The 20,123-nt window shown below is 37.8% G+C and overlaps 1 protein-coding gene across 9 annotated transcripts in view; it reads right to left on the bottom strand.

Annotated features, from left to right (window-relative positions):
* Positions 1-20,123, bottom strand: part of szt2 (SZT2 subunit of KICSTOR complex) — a 101,260-nt gene that overhangs the window by 73,136 nt on the left and 8,001 nt on the right. For 6 of the 9 annotated variants that reach the window (XM_065293850.2, XM_065293856.2, XM_065293851.2 and 3 more), the window contains exons 10-33: positions 19,758-19,989; positions 19,496-19,625; positions 19,134-19,279; positions 18,785-18,937; positions 18,590-18,704; positions 14,766-14,971; positions 14,449-14,688; positions 12,804-12,882; positions 12,612-12,700; positions 11,092-11,260; positions 10,339-10,453; positions 10,143-10,262; positions 9,722-9,919; positions 9,298-9,395; positions 9,068-9,209; positions 8,669-8,914; positions 7,042-7,249; positions 6,672-6,719; positions 2,744-2,871; positions 2,382-2,643; positions 2,131-2,302; positions 1,963-2,055; positions 1,804-1,882; positions 1,334-1,636 (exon numbers count right to left, since the gene is read on the bottom strand). In XM_065293850.2, the coding sequence (XP_065149922.1) occupies positions 1,334-1,636; positions 1,804-1,882; positions 1,963-2,055; positions 2,131-2,302; positions 2,382-2,643; positions 2,744-2,871; positions 6,672-6,719; positions 7,042-7,249; positions 8,669-8,914; positions 9,068-9,209; positions 9,298-9,395; positions 9,722-9,919; positions 10,143-10,262; positions 10,339-10,453; positions 11,092-11,260; positions 12,612-12,700; positions 12,804-12,882; positions 14,449-14,688; positions 14,766-14,971; positions 18,590-18,704; positions 18,785-18,937; positions 19,134-19,279; positions 19,496-19,625; positions 19,758-19,989 (3,771 nt within the window). The remainder of the gene's footprint in view (positions 1-1,333; positions 1,637-1,803; positions 1,883-1,962; positions 2,056-2,130; positions 2,303-2,381; positions 2,644-2,743; positions 2,872-6,671; positions 6,720-7,041; positions 7,250-8,668; positions 8,915-9,067; positions 9,210-9,297; positions 9,396-9,721; positions 9,920-10,142; positions 10,263-10,338; positions 10,454-11,091; positions 11,261-12,611; positions 12,701-12,803; positions 12,883-14,448; positions 14,689-14,765; positions 14,972-18,589; positions 18,705-18,784; positions 18,938-19,133; positions 19,280-19,495; positions 19,626-19,757; positions 19,990-20,123) is intronic. The other 3 variants (XM_065293853.2, XM_065293857.2, XM_065293852.2) reach the window with 2 other exon arrangements.

The following is a 20,123-nucleotide window of genomic DNA, read 5'->3' as shown; positions in this document are numbered from 1 at the left end:
AGACTGAGTGATCTGATTCAAACTAAACATGTATAATGTAGAAAATATATATTTAGGATCATGCACTACACTTGCGAAGCTGCAAATTAAAAGCAAGTAAATATTTGGTACAGAAAATATTAAAGTTAGGAAGTGCAACTACAAGCATCTTCACAATTGGTCTTGGATTTTTGGGCCCAAGTGAAAGACGCCAACATTTACATAATGATATTAACATATGATAGCCCATACGGCATTCAGCCACTTTTCACCAAGGGAATTGTTTCATTTCACTTGGTAAGAAGTAATCCAATCATTACAAAACAAAGTGCAAAAGTAATGAATTGCAGCTTTAACATATATAACATATACCGCTAAAGCTTGACTAATATTACTGCCATAAGTGCAAAAGTTACGAACTGCAGCTTTAACATATATAATATAAACCGCTAAAGCTTAACTAATATTACTGCCGTAAGTGCAAAAGTTACAGATTGCAGCTTTAACATATATAATATAAACCGCTCAAGTTTGACTAATATTACTGCCTTAAGTGCAAAAGTTACGGATTGCAGCTTTAACATATATAATATAAACCGCTAAAGGTTGACTAATATTACTGCCGTAAGTGCAAAAGTTACGAACTGCAGCTTTAACATGTATAATATAAACCGCTAAAGCTTAACTAATATTACTGCCGTAAGTGCAAAAGTTACAGATTGCAGCTTTAACATATATAATATAAACCGCTCAAGTTTGACTAATATTACTGCCCTAAGTGCAAAAGTTACGGATTGCAGCTTTAACATATATAATATAAACCGCTAAAGGTTGACTAATATTACTGCCGTAAGTGCAAAAGTTACGAACTGCAGCTTTAACATATATAATATAAACCGCTAAAGCTTAACTAATATTACTGCCGTAAGTGCAAAAGTTACAGATTGCAGCTTTAACATATATAATATAAACCGCTCAAGTTTGACTAATATTACTGCCATAAGTGCTAAAATTACGAATTGCAGCTTTAACATATATAATATAAACCCCTCAAGTTTGACTAATATTACTGCCCTTAATACTAAAATTACGAATTGAAGCTTTAACATTTATAATATAAACCCCTCAAGTTTGACTAATATTACTGCCCTTAGTACTAAAATTACGAATTGAAGCTTTAACATTTATAATATAAACCGCTAAAGCTTGACTAATATTACTGCCATAAGTGCAAAAGTTACGAATTGCAGCTTTAACATTTATAATATAAACCGCTAAAGCTTGACTAATATTACGGTCACATTAAGTTCACAGAAGTTATAAAAAACACCACAGTACGGGTCCCGTGTCTTACCCAAACAGGTGGGCAGTGTTTGTGTGGGCATGGATCCATGGCAGCTCTTCATGTTAACCGAACAGGTAAGATGCACAAACAGAGGCGGCATCTCCGGCTGGGGTCTCTCGGGCTCCAGGAGCGAATCCCCGTCCAAAATGCTGAAGGAATCATCGTCCTGGTTCACCGTGTTTGAGTCAGACGGTGACCTGCCCTCGCCAACTTCCTCTTCAACATCCTCTGCTTTTCCATTCGCACATTCCTGATACTCCACCTCCAAATCTGTGTCACTTTCCGTGACGATGCAGCAGCCGGACACGTTCTCTGCAAACATGCAAAACGTTTACGTTTGCATCTGCTACCATGCTTTGCCATATTAATATCTTAAAAATACATTGTGTGACCTGCATGGTTTGCTTTACTAGTGGGCAGTTTTAAAATGCCAGCATGCATACGAGTTTTAACATTGTTGTATTTAAATTCAATCTAACCATCTTCTGTGGCTAGTTCAGCATCAGACACTTCACACTCATCGCTGGGTCTCCTGTCGCCCTCTCTGTCTGACTCCTCCTATATGGTTTATGATAAAAATGGGTTGAAACATGATTTAAATCACTAAAAACCTAATATATAGGAATGGTTTAACGCACCTCTTTCTTGGAAGATGGAAGGCAGTAAAAAAAATAATGCGGATTGGAAGGCACAGTCTTGAAATACTGAGCACCAATGTCCATGAACTTATCCTGAAATGAAACAAGCAAACTTGGTGATATTGTGTACTCTAGTATCTCTCCTAATATCTGTACTCTTATATATACCTGTATGATTTTGTGCAAATCAGCGTACACCTCACACTTCTGCTGGGACTGCAGGAGAGACAATGGGAATTCTGGGATTTTGGGAGACTTGGGTTCATCCAGTGCCAGAGGGGAAGCGGGAACAGAGAGTTTTCCTCTGGAATCCGCTTCGCTCACGTCTTCCAGTTCAACACTTTTGACATAAAAAAAATTAACATCGATGAATCACAAACAATAACTACAACATTAACAACACAATGCACTGCAGGTACCTGGATGAAGACATGAGTGTTGCTCTGTCGGTTCCGTCTTCATCTTCGCCGATGATGAAGGTAGTGGGAACGTCGCCCGACCTGCTCACCTCAACGTATCCCTGTAGTTCGTGTTTCTCACGAAACACACGTATGTGTCCGCACAGAGTCTGGAGGAAGGAAGTGATGTCGATCTCCTGCAGCGACTCTTCGCAGTAATCCATCGCCGTCAACAAATCCTGAGAGCTCACGCTGTACGACTGCTGCAAGCTGCGATATACACCTGTCAATCATTGTACATGTTATCAAAAAACAATGTTACAATGTGCAGCTTTGTATCACTGTAACACAAATCTTTTTATATAAAATCATCCTTTTTTGACCTTTAACATAGCTCTGAAAGTAATGCTCTTGTAGCAGGTTGCAGTAGTTGGCGAGTTCTTTGTGTTTGTGAGGATGAGCCATGAGTTCAGTCCAAGAGGAGGCGCTACTGCGCTCCTGAGAAATAGACCTGCCAAAACACACACACACACACACACACACCAGAAAACATGAGGCCACATTCGTCTTAACGTTTAGTGAACGTTTAAACCCAGACACCAGCCCAACACAACAGAAAAAAGCAAAAGACTGTAAGTGACACCCAAAAAATAAGTTTTAACACCCCAGATTACGCTGGATGGCATTTATATAAACAGTATAGATGATCTTTACATCTATATGCTACCCAGACAGCAGATGACTCTGGGCCGGATCTGCACCGGATCTGGGCCTAAGGGAGCGGATCCAGTGTGGCTTCGGCCCAGAGTCGCCTGCAATCTTATATACCAACAGGCTTTGCAGCAAGCAAGATTTCCAGCCATAAGCATCATTAGTTGAGATTAAACACCACAAATTGAACTATACAGATGTAAGGTCGGGTGTTAGGTCAAAATCTTGTATCATCTAATAAAGAATGAGGACCTTTATACAGCCAAGTGTAGATGTATTGCAATACTGCTATGTGCGCTGGCCGTTAAACAGAAAGTTTACATTTTAAAGCTGTAGTACAAATAAAAAAATATTGAAAATAAGAGAAAGTTATTGAGAAAGTAGATCAAAGATAACTGTTGAAAATCGTCTACTTACCTACCGATTCATGACAGTAAGCTCATTATAATCATTTATTATTCGAGAAATATTAATCAAACGTAAAGATAAATTGCAATTCTGTGCTTTAAACATACACAGTCTTGCAAAAGTATCGTTTATTTGACTCGTATGTATCCACAGACTTTTCGACGCAAACACATTGTGACAAAATGCAATGCATCTCCTGGCCTACGTAGGCCCTGTCCCAAATGGCGCACTTCATGTGGACTTTCGGTCTCGTGGCCTTAAATTGCACATGCTCGCTTAGTCTATGAGTCCGTAGGGTGTCCCATCTGTCATTATTACGCTCCGAAGTGTGCTCGTCAGCGCCCTCTTTGCCCCCTTGATGCAGTCTTCGGCAAAGCCCGCACTGCAGTAGGCTTTGCGCACTTTACCAACAAAGAATTCTTTGCGAAAGACCAATCAGACGACGGAAGGGAGAAGTTCACACTGCCGGGCAACTTCTCTACCTATTTCCGTCGTGACGCTCGAGTCTGTCCCAAAATACGACTCCGGTGCACCCACATGGACTCGGATCAAGGGTCCCTAAAGTCTCCCTAAAGTGTGGACTCTGAGGAGGACCACAAGTCCAGAGTGTGCTATTTGGGACAGGGCCATACTACATTCTCCTGTAGGCGCAGTATGTGGACACTCTTCTGACGAAAATTGCGTCATGCGCATTATTCGTGGACCCTTGTGAAAAAAATGGACCATACTTTGGCCTTAAAGGCTCTCTAAGCGAATCTGCGAGACGTTAGTTATTGTTGACATTTGAAACTGTTTTCAAACAGACGGAGTGTAGCTAACTCCTCCCCCTCCCTTCCGTGCTTTCATGAACGCGCCCAACCCCCACCCCAAATCTTTTTTGTCGTTTATTGGCTGGAATACTTTGTTTTGTTTTGTGATGCTAGGTTTGGCCACTTGTTGATATTGCCGTTTGTGAAGCATGGGCTGTCTACAGAGATCGCGTTTTTTACAGTTTGATCAGCGGACAGGCAGCAAGCAGATAGTGAGGAGATGTTTCCGGTATGTAACAAAAAAAATTTTATGGTCTAAAACGCTTCAATTTGCTTAGAGCGCCTTTAAGTCATTTTATCGGTAATTAACAAATTTGTCTTTCGCTGCAAAACCTTTGAAGTACAACTGCAAAAATTTCCACTTCGGAAAAAAGTCTCCAGTCACTCTTCACTGTCCTTTCTGAATAAAGGTAAAATGCTCCAGAATTCGGTCAATATCCTAATATATTTGATAAATTGGAAAAAGGCTTGACAATTAAAATACAATGCAAGCATGCGGTCTTTCATCCGGTTCTTCTTCTGTGCACTTAAAGGACTTTGCTGAAAAATTGTTGTGTCGTTTAACAAATTCTTCCAAAAAAAAAAAAAATCTAAATTGCCTAAGGCCAGAACTAACCGTACTTCAAGTGAAAGTATTCGATGAACGTATAATACGTGCCGAGAGCATTTGGTCAATATCATTCTCTCATTTTTGATGGAGGTGACGTTTAGCGGCTTTTGCATCTGAGCTATTCACATATAAAAAATTATAAAATTGACATATACAGTGAGGAATATAAGTATTTGAACACCCTGCTATTTTGCAAGTTCTCCCACTGAGAAATAATGGAGGGGCCTGAAATTGTCACGTTTAGTGGAATTATTACCAAAAAGTTCTTATTTTGGTCTCATTCTGACCACAAGACTTTCTCCTATGACTCCTCTGGATCAACCAAATGGTCATTGGCAAACTTAAGACGGGCCTGGACATGTGCTGGTTTAAGCAGGGGAACCTTCCGTGCCATGCATGATTTCAAACCATGACGTCTTGGACCTTGGAAACGGTGGTCTCAGCCCTTTTCAGATCATTGACCACCTCCTCCCGTGTAGTTCTGGGCTGATTTCTCACCTTTCTTGAGATCATTGAGACCCCACGAGGTGAGATCTTGCATGGAGCCCGAGTCCGAGGGAGATTGTCATGTTTAGCTTCTTCCATTTTCTAATGATTGCTCCAACAGTGGACCTTTTTTCACCAAGCTGCTTGGCAATTTCCTCGTAGCCCTTTCCAGCCTTGTGGAAGTGTACAATTTTGTCTCTAGTGTCTTTGGACAGCTCTTTGGTCTTGGCCATGTTAGTAGTTGGATTCTTACTGATTGTATGGGGTGGACAGGTGTCTTTATGCAGCTAATGACCTCAAACAGGTGCATCTAATTTAGGATAATAAATGGAGTGGAGGTGGACATTTTAAAGGCAGACTAACAGGTCTTTGAGGATCAGAATTCTACTTGATAGACAGGTGTTCAAATACTTATTTGCAGCTGTACATACAAATAAATAGTAAAAAAAGCATACATTGTGATTTCTGGATTTTTTTAGATTATGTCTCTCATAGTGGACATGCACCTACAATGACAATTTCAGACCCCTCCATGATTTCTAAGTGGGAGAACGTGCAAAATAGCAGGGTGTTCAAATACTTATTTTCATCACTGTATATAAAATTTTGATTGTAAAACAGCCAATATAAGCACAGCTGTAGCGTCACAAGAGTCAAATTCTCAAACAATTACCATTTCTACTCATTTCTACTTTTCAGATCAACCTGAGAAAGCACGTCTGACATTCACACTAATAGTGATGAAGTTAAGGGAAGGCTTCGAGTCTCAAAAAATCGACTTACTGATGAGCAATATTTTCCTTGTGGCACTTCTTATGTGTATAAGAGAGCTTTATCTAGGTCACCAAACTGGAAAAAGTCAGAGTTTAGGAACTTTGGGAAGTCTCAAGTGTTTAGTTGCAGAGAAATTTACAGTCGACTTATATCAGAATCATAAGCAGAGGGCAAAGATTTCAAAACAGAGAGAACCATCCTCAGCAGGATATGAGGTCTTAAAATGTATGAAAAAACAGCACAAAACAATCCACATCTCTGTACTGACTGTACATATGGACTCAGTCAAGATAAAAAAGTACAACTATAATTTTCCTCTTGTAGGCTACTTCTAAGACCTCATAGCCATAGAATTGTGCAGACTCCAGCCTGCAGTAGCTCAACCCTCCAAAGAGAGAGAGATAGAGAGATAGAAAAAGTTCAAGATATCCCTAAAGTAACATAAAGGGACAAAAACGGGCTCATCTCCTGAAATGGGTGGCCGCAGCATCAGGAAGCAGCAAGCAGGGCTACCTGTATTTGAGCTGCTGATTCAAATCCCAGCAATCTGTTTCTTGAGGTCTATTCTCGACCAAAGAAAAACCAAACAGTATATTATTAGGCCACATAACCATACACAATAGCTCTGTAACAAAACATAGTGAGCGGTCTACCTAGCTGATATTTTAAGTGGGCAGCACAATAAAAGGTGTCTTTCTTTTCATGAAAAGCATTGTGAGAATCTGTGCTGCCTAAGTAGACGTCAAGTCAACTCACTAGACTTGCAACAGAGCTCATAACTGTACTGAGACCTTCACTGAGGTAAAAACTAAAATGAAAATTTAACTACACAAATACAAAAAGCGATTTTGTGGTGGAAATAACCAAGCGTGTGTTTCGGTACCTGAAGAAGACGTCTCTGGGCTGCCGTCCTGATCGTGGATGGACGAGCTGTTCTTTGAGGGAGTCTAGTGTGCAGTTGTAGATGTAGATCGGGCAGCGGGGTCGAGCTGCATCACTGCTGCTTGGCTGAGACGTCTGTCGGCTGAATGTGATGCGACAATCTTGCTTCTGGGGCTCCAAGAACTGGACGCCGTCTTTCTCTCCTGCATCTGAGATATAGACAGAATAAATGTAAATCTTTTTAAACAACAAACAACCCATGTTCTGATCAACTGTAGTTTAGAAGCCCCTAAAAAACTGTCCAGCATCAAGGTAAATTGCACCATCTCTCTATATATTAAATAGTGCTGTCAAACGATTAATAGCAATTAATCGCATACAAAATAAAAGTTTCTGGATTGTTTCGCCAATTGTAAAATATAAATGGTTTAAAATTGATAGTGATGTCAAACGATTAATCGTGATTAATCGGAAAAAAAAAGTTTCTGGGTTGTTCCCCCAATTGAAAAATATAATTGGTTTAAATGGTTCCGTTCAAACGATTAATTGCGATTAATTGCACACAAAATAAAAGTTTCTGGGTTGTTCCGCCAATTAAAAATTTAACTGGTTTAAAATTGCACATCTCTAAATATATGAAATAGTGCTGTCAAACAATTAATCGCGATTAATCACCTACAAAATAAACGTTTCTGGGTTGTTCCGCCAATTGTAAAATAAAATTGGTTTAAATAGTGCTGTCAAACGATTAATTGCGATTAATTGCACACAAAATAAAAGTTTCTGGGTTGTTCCGCCAATTAAAAATTTAACTGGTTTAAAATTGCACATCTCTATATATATTAAATAGTGCTGCCAAACAATTAATCGCGATTAATCACCTACAAAATAAACGTTTCTGGGTTGTTCCGCCAATTGTAAAATATAATTGGTTTAAATAGTGCTGTCAAATGATTAATTGCTATTATTTGCACACAAAATAAAAGTTTCTGGGTTGTTCCGCCAATTAAAAATTTAACTGGTTTAAAACTGCACATCTCTCTATATATTAAATAGTGCTGTCAAACAATTAATCGCGATTAATCACCTACAAAATAAAAGTTTCTGAGTTGTTCCGCCAATTGTAAAATATAATTGGTTAAAAATTGCACATCTCTATATATATTAAATAGTGCTGTCAAACGATTAATTGAAATTAATCACACACAAAATAAAAGTTTGTGTTTGCATAATATATGTTTGTGTACGGAGTATAATTATTTTGTGTATAAATTAAAGAAAAATGTATAATTTATACATATATTTTATTATTATATATAATATAAAATACATATACATTTAAATAAATAAATAAATAAAAATAAACAAACACATGTAAATATGTGTGTGTGTAATATAAACACTTACTTTGTATGCGATTAATCGCAATTAATTGTTTAACAGCACTATTTAATATATAGAGATGTTCAGTTTTGGACCAAAAATTTTTCACAATTGGCAGAACAACCCAGCACAACGCATTAGAAAAAATGTCTGAAATAAAGAGGATAAAGGGGAGTGATTTCGAAAATAGCACAAACAATGATTTTCGGTAATGCGCCACTTCTGGATGCAGTGATTTTTTCTACCTGCGTTTCCTCTACTCATACTTGTTTGATCTTTAGATGTTTCCAGAGTTGACTCAGGTCCCGCTGTGGAGCTAACGTCAACTCTGACATCAGCAGCATGACTTGCATCCTCTTGACCATTGCTTCCTAATCTGCTGATTGCCTGTGATTGGCTGTTGTCATGACTACAGGTCTCCTTCTCTTCTTGCAGGCTGCTACTCATGGGAGCTTCGGTGTCCAGTCCAGATGACATTAAAAGATGCACATCTGCAGAGTCAAAACACTTATTAAACTCATATAAGAACATTTAGGATCATGTATACACAACATGTGAACAAAAAATATAACAGATGATGCCTTTAATCCCTAGATGCGTGGATTATTCAGTCAGAATTAAGATGATATTGACATATAACGCACCCGTAAATGTAGCTGGTAGGAAAGTGAGTAATATCTGCTGATGGCTGATGTATTTGGCATAACATTTCCACTGAGGCAAGGTGTCGTCTCTCTCCACGCCCGCTATCCCATCATCCTCCACAAGATCTGCGTTACTAAAACTCTGTCAGAACAAACACAAATACAAAGTGTTGTATTTTAGGTCTGTGCCGGTCAGTGCATGAGTTATGGGTGCGTTTGTGCAGTCGTACCTGAAGTGTACTGGATGAACCCGTCACCTCTTTACTGCTTTCAACAGTGTTGAAGGACAAAACAGTGTCCTGTCGCTCTGCACCCCTCAAACATTCCTCTAAACACGCATAGATAAAGAGAACAAGGACAGGTCTGAGGTCAGCCCTTTATGGCAATACAAATTACTAATGAAGCATTTAAAATGCCATTTTGCGTTGGTTGACATCCATTAGCATGAATTTTCTTAAGTTTTCTTAAGTGTTTTTGTATCCTTTACTTAATTCAAGCCCTATGGTCTCCTTCACCAATCAAGATGCTGTTTATTTATCAAATGCTTTTATCATGAAACATTAAACCAACCGTTGCCATTTTGGACATCCAGAAATTCAAGAATTTACAAACATATTTGTCTCTGGGAAGACATTTTAACAATGAACAGAATACCTTTAATGACAGGTAATGAGAACGGAGCCATGTGACCGTCCCTTTCCCGCTCCAGAATGTGATGCATGAATGCCACATGATCTCCGCTGTCCAATGGGATCTCTCGATCACTCAGCTCAGTCTGGAGAGAGCCGTGGAAGAGGCTCAACAGGATGTCATTGGGCAGAGAGGCGGAGCATCGTGTCGATTCCTCTTGATCTGCGACAGAAACACTGAGTGAAACTTTTGGGTGCTTTTTTGGTTGTTAAAGTCCCCATGAAATCAAAACTGACTACTCTTAATTTTAAGGAAAAATTGCAGGGTTCATTTTAAACTATTTATCCATGTGGTCATAATTTGTTTTTTAATTTAAGTGCGCTCGGATTAAAATCTGGAAATGTATTTAAGAATGAAAGGACAGGTTAGGGTAACTGAGTCGTACCCCAACCGAAGGTGTAGAAGAAGAGCTCAATCTGTTGGCACTTGGGCAGAAGCTTCATCAGGTCAAACTGGAAAGGCACGATGTGTATGCAGTCATCGACAGGGGTGGTGGTGACCTCACCTGATAGAAAAATATCAGATAAACAAAACCGACACACATTCACAGACAAACTGATTCGGTGTGATGCGGTGGGTACCTGGAGCGTCTCTGCCGCTATTGAGAGGACACACTTGCTCTTTATTCTGACACAGCTGAATGAGGTATTCAAACGTAATCATCGTAGACATGCACGACAGATCGCGCGGAAAAATCTACAATTGCAAAAGAAAATGATCATTCGAAAGATTTGGTTCATTTTTTTGGTTCAAAAACGGCTACAGCATAGTCAGAAGTTTTGGGTCACTTGATTGCGTCAATGGGTTGAAAAACAGCCAATAAGAGGCCAGAATAGATGGGAAGTCCTTTAATAATCTTTAATTATTTCCCTGCCTGCATTTAAAAAAAAAAATATATATATACATACAAAATATCAAATGAAAGAAGACCCTCTGCTTTTAAACAAACAATTGTTTTTCATCTTATCTTCATTTTACCCCTCAAATATGGGTAGGTTTCTTCAAATACGCCACATTTTGAGTAAAAAGCTGAGATAATTGGATTTTTGTGAAGATTTTTTACTGTCTTTGGATCAGTGGATGCTTCAGTGTTTTAGAAGTTGGGCAAGACCGCCACCTAGTGGATAATAGCAGAACTATGGATTGCCGTAAAAACTCGTCATTGGCAGGGAAGCGTTTTCTCTTAAGCGCGGGGAAAGAGTTAATCATCTGAGGCTAAAACTAGACTACATAATACATAATTCCCATTGGATAAGTAAAGAACAAGTGACCCTAAACTTTAATAACACTATTTATGTGTTGCTAATATCATTATTATTGATGTGATGACTCACAGCCTGAGGTATCTCCTGGTACATGAGGTTCTGAAAGTGTTGATGCTGATCCAGTGAACTGCATACGGTTCCACTTTGAGGCTCCACCCAACACTCGGTCACCAAACTGAGCTCCGTGTCCACATCTATAGCCTCCACCTCTGTGTCATTATCATCATCTGTGGAGAAACTGTGAGCACAGAGAACTTCAGAGAACGAAGCCTCTGCATTTATACATACAGACGAGCTACAGCCCATCACAGAAAATGAAGTGAGATGAGACCAGGCCATTAGTACTGCAAGTATTATAGCTGAAATCAGGAGAAGAAGCACAAATTTTTATCCAGATGGTAATTATTTTATAAAGAAGTGGAGACTATAAACTGATAATCTTCTGGATTCACACAAGATAAAGCGGTTTGTGTACAAACACAGTCTATTTAAACAACAAGCCTAATGTGTTTCTTTCTTAAACATTGATATTCACTCCGTTTCTTTATGTTGCCCCATTTAAAGGTTCACTGTGTAGATTTTTAGAGCCATCTAGTGTTAAGACTGTGAATTGCAACCAACAGTTCACAGCTTACCCATCCCTTTCGAAACACATAGAGAAGGTACAGTAGCCAGTATGACAAAGATGTCATCGTCTGAGGCAACGTAATTTCAAAACATGCTTTATAGAGCTTTTTTTCCGTTTATGGCTACTGTAGAAACATGACGGTGCGAAATGGCGACTTGTATGTAGATATAACGTCTTATTCTAAGGTAATAAAAACAATAAAGCTCATTTTGTAAGGTCTTTATACTCCACTGATAATCAAAGTTCATAAAAGAGGCCCAAGGAACCTTTAAGATTTAAAGACCATTTTGTGTGGAAGAATGGGCCAGAATCACTCCTGAGCAATGCAGACAACTTGTCTCTCCATACAAGAGGTGTCTAGAAGCTGTAATCACCAACAAAGGCTTTTTAACAAAGTATTAAATAAAGTGTGTTCAATACTCATTCCCTGTGTCATTTTACTTTATTTATTATGACTCAACTTGTATACTTAAATGTTCTGATTTCTTTGTATGAATTCCCCACTTACTGATAAAAATGCTGATGTTTTAAACACTTATTTTCCCTGTTGTAGTTATGTTTATATATTATATTGCATTTTAGATCATTCTTAAAATTACACAATGCACCTTTAAAGGCAGGGTGCATGATTTTTTAAAAACACTTTGGAAAAGAGAGTCAGACTGACTACCAAAACACACTTATAGCCAATCGGCAGTAAGGGGCGTGTCTACTAACCGACATCGTTGCCTGGGTTGCACATGCGTGGGGCGGGTCTATCAAAAGAAGGTCCTTCTATTGGGGTAGGGGCGTGTTTGTTTAGCTGACTTCAAATATCATCATTGGCTTTCAGAGATCATGCACCCCGCCTTTAAACCGATGCCTCATATTATTGCATAGCTAAATGCATGGTCCGTTAATTTCTGTTGCTCTGCAGCAACAATTTAACAAATTTGGATTTGACTCAGATCGACTCGGTTACCTGTCTTTGGTGGAGGTTGAGTGAGGTGGAAACAGGATATACTGGACTACACAGGTGTGCTGTTCTCGGTCCAAACCAACAGGTGCACTCTGCACACACAGTGACTGAATGTTACAATACAACAAATACATAAAAAAAATCTAGCGAAACACTAAAACTGAGCAGTACTGGCATATCAGTAAGAGATTTTACCTGTACTGGCAGTTCGATCACCATGTTGACGATACCCTCAGCGCTGGCTGCGAAATGGAAGCCCTCAGAGAGTCGGATCCTGAGTAAACAAAAATATTCAATTCAATTTTATTTATATAGCGCCTTTCACAATTGTTAATTGTTGCAAAGCAGCTTTAAAATAATCATTTAAATAATCATTTAAAGGGCACCTATTATGCAAAATTCAATTTTACAAGAAGTTTGGACAACAAGGTGTGTTGGCAACCCTCCATTAACCAAATCCCCCCATTCCTTTTTAAATCCTCATTATATCAAAACAGTGTCATTAGACATGCTGTTTTGATTCTCTTGTTAATGTGATGTCACACTGATAAAGCCCCATCCACGGCCACTGTCTGACTGGTTCATTTTACCCAAAAGCTTTTCTAAATGCTACTATTGTCTACTATTGTTGACTGTATTCACAGAAAATGGCAAAGATTTTTTTTTTGTGATCAATATTTTTATTTATTTATGGACATTTATCCAAACTATATACAGCAGATGCCATGATTACTGCCACACATAGTGTGTACATGTAACGTCCAGAAATAGACAAAAGTACGGGTTAAGTAGTACAGAGATGAAAATCGTATAAAACAATATAGAGTAGGAAATTAAGATCAATGCCCTCAGCGTTTCAATTTGTCCAATAGGATTTCTGCCATTTCTTCCCAGCTTTCGATAGTCCGATCCTTTGCACCATTGAGTTTGGCCGTGGTGCATTCTAATAGAACAATGTCTCTGAAGAAAGATAGCCAGATGAAGTTTGGAGAGATGGATGGTTCAAACCATAGTTTCAGAATAGTCTTTTTGGCAGCCGTACTGGCCGCCAGGAGTATCCTATTTTGATTAGTATTTAACTTAAGAGTGGAGTCGTCTAATAACAGGAGAAGTAGTGGGTCCTTGGGTATGTCCATATACCAAAGGTCCGAGAGAGTGGAGGATACATAGGTCCATAGGGAAAGTATACTAGGACATTCCCAAAACATGTGTATATATGAACCTATAATGGAGTTATTACAAATATGACAATAGGGATCATTTCTAAACTTCATCTTGTACAGAACACTTGGGGTAAGATAAGCCTTATTAATAGATTTGTAGTGGATCATCTGGTGTGCCAAATTCTTAGAGGCAGTGAAACAATTTCCCCATACATTGTTGGCAAAGATTTTTTCAAGTTTATTGAAACTATGACATTTGAACTGTTTTTATTTTTTTACATTCATATTGCCAATCAAATTCTTAAACTATTAAACCATGCATGTGTTCATAACCATGGTACCTTTTATTAAATTAAGAATCTGGACATTCTTTTGATAGACCCGCCCCACACATACGATGACGGTTAGTAGACAAGCCCCTTACTGCTGATTGGCTACAAGTGTGTTTTGGTAATCGGCCTGACTCACACACCCCGTCTTTAACTAATAGGTCAACACATCACTAACAGTGAGCTTGAAATATATATGGATACTTGTGACACCACTGTAAAACATCCTAATCATCATCAGTCACTGCATCATGTATTATTTGCTCTTGCTATCTAAAGCAATTGCAGTTTTAAGTGTTATAGCGGTCCAAACACCTTTTATGGGTAAATGAATGGTAACAAACTCACTCCGAGAGCATGGAGAGGATGTGAGCCACAGCCTGCAGGGATACAGCGGTTCCTGGTCCGTTCTGCACGGCCCAAACCCAACGCTGATGCAGAAAGTATCTGGAGAGCGTTGCCATGGTGGAGGACGCGGTCCGGCTGGCGGCCACGCTGAGAGAGCCGCCCATAGCTGGGCACGGCTGGGCAAACGGCTCCATGTTTAAAATGAAAGGCGTGCGGAAATCAGACGGAAGCTTGTCGTACCTGTGACAGGTCGGTAGAGGTTAGAATAACATCAGTGGCCTGATTTTTTGGTGGCCAGACTGTTTTACATCACCAACCTGATCAGTAATTTTTCAAGAGGTTTGTTAAGCAGCACCACACATGGCCGGTCGGAGAGCGCAGGCTTTGGGGCAGGAAGAGGTGGTGACTTCGAGGGCGACGAGTTACCCAAAATCTTACGTTTGGTCTTTGGTGTGGCCTCTTTATTCTGGACGCGATGAGGGAAGCGCAGTCGTAGAATCTGCTGTCGAAGTTCATCCACGATCTACAAAAAGATTTAGAGTCAGAAATGATCAAATGATAGACATGATCTAATGCCAAGTTCACACTACATGACTTTAAACGTCGGCCGATAGCATTACTGTTCAGATTACATGAATCCCTGCCGCGACTCTATCCAGTCCCCAAACTAAGTGTCAGGGAAAAACATTTGAGAACTGGAACGGGAAATGACACAAAACAACATGTGAAACAAGAATTGTTTTCTTGAAAATGGACGTCAGAAATTAATAATTTGCTAAAAAAAAAAAGAGAAAGAATGTGGATGGAAAAATGAATCAGCGTATGCGGGTACCTCAACCCATGCTTTGCTCTTATTGGCTGTAGCTCATCGCAACACGTGACATCACAGGATGTCGTCTAGAACAACCATAGATATTCATAATAAAGGCTAGATGTCGCGTTTCTTCGTATTTTTGTCTTGTTTTCTAATATAAATATAAAAAAATTCTTAAATTGAGATACATTTACTTGGTAATCAAGTGGGTTAAGATATTAAGTCTTGTTCATTGAAATAAAGGATGCAAATCAATACTTTTTTTACTTAAAACAAGTCAAAATATCTGCCACTGCAGTAAGAAAAATAAACTTAATTCCACAATGCAAAAAAAGTTTGAAACTAGACTTATTTTCTTGGGTCATTTTGTTCATCAAGAAAAAGCATCTTAATTTAAGAATTTTTAGATACTTTATTTCTTGAAAATAATTTTTTGCATTTGTACACTGCAAAATAAAAATGTTTCTTAAACACTAAATTCAAGAAAAATTCAACAAAAATGGTCTAAAAACTAGACTTATTTTCTTGGATCATTTTGCTCATCAAGAAAAAGCATATTAATTTAAGAATTTTTAGATACTTTTTTTCTTGAAAATAATTTTTTGCATTGTACACTGCAAAAAATAATTTTTAAGAAAAAAATGCCTTAGTATTTTTGTCTGTTTTCGGTAAAAATATCTAAAAATGCTTAAATGAAGATGCTTTTTCTTGATGAGCAAAACGACCCAAGAAAAGAAGTCTAGTTTTTAGACCAAATATATCAAACTTAAGTGATTTGGTTCATAAAACAAGCAAAAAATCTGCCAATGGGGCAAGCAAAAAAAATGTTTCTTAAACACTAAATTCAAGAAAAATTCAAGGAAAATGGTCAAAAAACTAGACTTATTTTCTTGGGTTGTTTGGCTCATCAAGAAAAAGCATCTTAATTAAAAAATTTTTTAGATATTTTATTTCTTGAAAATAATTTTTTGCATTTGTACACTGCAAAATAAGAATGTTTCTTAAACACTTAATTCAAGAAAAATTCAAGAAAAATGGTCTAAAAACTAGACTTATTTTCTTGGATCATTTTGCTCATCAAGAAAAAGCATCTTAATTTAAAAAATTTTAGATACTTTTTCTTGAAAATAATTTTTTGCATTGTACACTGCAAAAAATAATTTTCAAGAAAAAAATGCCTTAGTATTTTTGTCTGTTTTCGGTAAAAATATCTAAAAATGCTTAAATGAAGATGCTTTTTCTTGATGAGCAAAACAATCCAAGAAAATAAGTCTAGTTTTTAGACCAAATATATCAAACTTAAGTGATTTGGTTCATAAAACAAGCAAAAAATCTGCCAATGGGGCAAGCAAAAAAAATGTTTCTTAAACACGTAATTCAAGAAAAATTCAAGGAAAATGGTCAAAAAACTAGACTTATTTTCTTGGGTTGTTTGGCTCATCAAGAAAAAGCATCTTAATTAAAAAAATTTTTAGATATTTTATTTCTTGAAAATATTTTTTTGCATTTGTACACTGCAAAAAAAGAATGTTTCTTAAACACTTAATTCAAGAAAAATTCAAGAAAAATGGTCTAAAAACTAGACTTATTTTCTTGGATCATTTTGCTCATCAAGAAAAAGCATCTTAATTTAAAAAATTTTAGATACTTTTTTCTTGAAAATCATTTTTTGCATTGTACAACAAAGTCTTGTTTTCGGTAAAAATATCTAAAAATGCTTAAATGAAGATGCTTTTTCTTGATGAGCAAAACGACCCAAGAAAATAAGTCTAGTTTTTAGACCAAAAATATCAAATTTAAGTGATTTTGTTAATAAAACAAGCAACAAAAATATGCCAATGGGGCAAGCAAAAAAGAAATGTTTCTTAAATACTAAATTCAAGAAAAATTCAAGAAAAATTTGCTTACCCCATTGGCAGATTTTTTTGCTTGTTTCATGAACAAAATCACTTAAATTTGATATTTTTGGTCTAAAAACTAGACTTATTTTCTTGGGTTGTTTGGCTCATCAAGAAAAAGCATCTTAATTTAAAAAATTTTAGATATTTTATTTCTTGAAAATAATTTTTTGCATTTGTACACTGCAAAATAAAAGTGTTTCTTAAACACTAAATTCAAGAAAAATTCAAGAAAAATGTTTGGCTCATCAAATTTAAGTGATTTTGTTAATAAAACAAGCAACAAAAATATGCCAATGGGGCAAGCAAAAAAGAAATGTTTCTTAAATACTAAATTCAAGAAAAATTCAAGAAAAATTTGCTTACCCCATTGGCAGATTTTTTTGCTTGTTTCATGAACAAAATCACTTAAATTTGATATTTTTGGTCTAAAAACTAGACTTATTTTCTTGGATCATTTTGCTCATCAAGAAAAAGCATCTTAATTTAAAAAATTTTAGATACTTTTTTCTTGAAAATCATTTTTTGCATTGTACAACAAAGTCTTGTTTTCGGTAAAAATATCTAAAAATGCTTAAATGAAGATGCTTTTTCTTGATGAGCAAAACGACCCAAGAAAATAAAGTCTAGTTTTTAGACCAAAAATATCAAATTTAAGTGATTTTGTTAATAAAACAAGCAAAAAAATATGCCAATGGGGCAAGCAAAAAAGAAATGTTTCTTAAATACTAAATTCAAGAAAAAATCAAGAAAAATTTGCTTACCCCATTGGCAGATTTCTTTGCTTGTTTCATGAACAAAATCACTTAAATTTGATATTGTTGCTCTAAAAACTAGACTTATTTTCTTGGGTCGTTTTGCTCATCAAGAAAAAGCATCTTAATTTAAGAATTTTTAGATACATTTTTTCTTGAAAATCATTTTTTGCAGTGTAGCCAAGTAAATAAAGTTTGTAAGAAACCAAACCATTTGTAAATCTGTCAAGATTTCAGCGAGATAAGAGTGTTTTACATTAGGTACCACAGAGCCCGACAGAACTCTTGCCTGTGACAAGATGGCCGCCGGTGATGACTTTACAGACTCCGCTGTAAGACATCTAACCTTTATTATGTATATCTAAGGGAACAACAGCTCCAGATATTTATCATGCTAGATATTTGTCTGGCGTCTGTGAAGCATAAGCGAGCACATAAAGATTTGCGAGCACTGTTTGCCTGCTGATTGCCCACTGATTTGCCCCCAATAACAGCCCGAACTGTCGGCGAGCTTGATGACTTGCAAATCAGGTGTTAAAAATCCTATAATGTGTGAACTTGGCATGAAATGGTTTTTAATGGGCTCATGTTAATGTAGAGACTACATGATATTTAAAGTGCACTTGGGGAGCATTTTGTAAAGCAAATCTCAGTAAAAAACATGAGTTTGTCACCTTGTTCCTGGTGTGGGCTAGAGTTCCTATAGGAAAACCTAATCGCAGCACCATGCAGGGAGCTTTAGAGATCAGACGCACCAGGTAGAAAGAGACGGGCGGTGACTCGGAGCCACTGCAAGAAAAATCCTGATTATTACACTATCCGACTGTAGATCATGTTATCGGATACACCCATCTGTACATGTGGAGTACCTGTATATGAGTTTGACATACGAGTAGCCCTCCACCAGGACAAAACAGCTCCAATCTCTCAGCAGCGAGGTGAGGGCCGAATGCGAGATCCTGCACTGGATGGTACTAAATCGACCGTTACTGCCTGCATTGTGCACATGCTTTGGGACGGGGCTGAACAGACACAAAGCAAATAACAGGAAAGAAAAGAATCTTTACAATCCTAACAATGCACATTGATGCCACAAAACATTCAATATTGCCATTTTAAAGATTTATAAAACATAGACTTTATATTGCAGTTGCACACAAAACCCTCTGAATCCTTTCAGTGGTCAACACAGAGAAATGTGATCCTGGGCGAACTCACATGTCATGCTCCAGAATCATGGCAATGCGATGCATGTGCAGCCAGCGCTGCCAGACGTTGGCATCCATTGACAGAATGGGCTTCCAGTAGAAGGCAAACTGTGATTGGCTGGAGTCTTTAGAGCCACTGTGCTGGAGGGAGAGGACCTGAGGGAGAGCAAGATAATGGTTAGGGTGTTAACATCAGTCAGATGCAGAAATGCCATATTTATTAAAGCATAATTAAGTGTTTTGAAATTCTTATTTGTATATCTACAACCCTTCAATTACTAGCCCAGATGCTAACCACTAAATCACACCAGTCCTAGTTTTGGGTTGCAGATTCACTACAATAATAATTCACTTGGCTTGGTGTGAACGTACCGGTGTGGTGGATCCAGGTGGGATATAAAACAGAGGAACTCCATTTTTTGTGCTTTCAGGAATCGTGTAATGCTCTGGGATGGAGTTAAATGACTGCAGGTGTACCAGCATCTGGTCTGTCTGGTTAATGCTGTTCAAAAGAAAGATTTGCATAAAACTACAACGTCAGCAAAAAAAGAAGTTGTGAAAGACAGGTGTGCGATCTTCATTCTGCCTGCAAAGCTGCATTTAATGTAAGAGATCTTCAGAGATGATTTCTGACCTCTGCAGTGTGTTCCAGAATCGCCGTATGACAGATGTGCGGTAGGGGCTCGTGATTGGCTTGCGCATGGTACAGCTGATGTCGTGCAGGATGTCATAGCTGCCCTCCATGGTCACTTCCATCCAGGTAACGCGATTGGCCGGATCCAGGGGCCAGGGAGCCACGGCGAGGTATTCGATACGCATGTTGTGCTTCCAGAGGAGAACCAGCTTCACTTCCAGCTGAGTTCCTCCTTTAGAGAGAAAGAGAGATTTAAAGGATTAGTCCATATTCTTTAAAAAAATCCAGATAATTTACTCACCACCATGTCATCCAAAATGTTGATGTCTTTCTTTGTTCAGTCGAGAAGAAATTATTTTTTTTAAG

Source organism: Paramisgurnus dabryanus, chromosome 7 (assembly GCF_030506205.2).
Source record: "Paramisgurnus dabryanus chromosome 7, PD_genome_1.1, whole genome shotgun sequence".
Classification (NCBI taxonomy): Eukaryota; Metazoa; Chordata; class Actinopteri; order Cypriniformes; family Cobitidae; genus Paramisgurnus; species Paramisgurnus dabryanus.
This window is presented reverse-complemented; position numbering and strand designations above follow the sequence as displayed.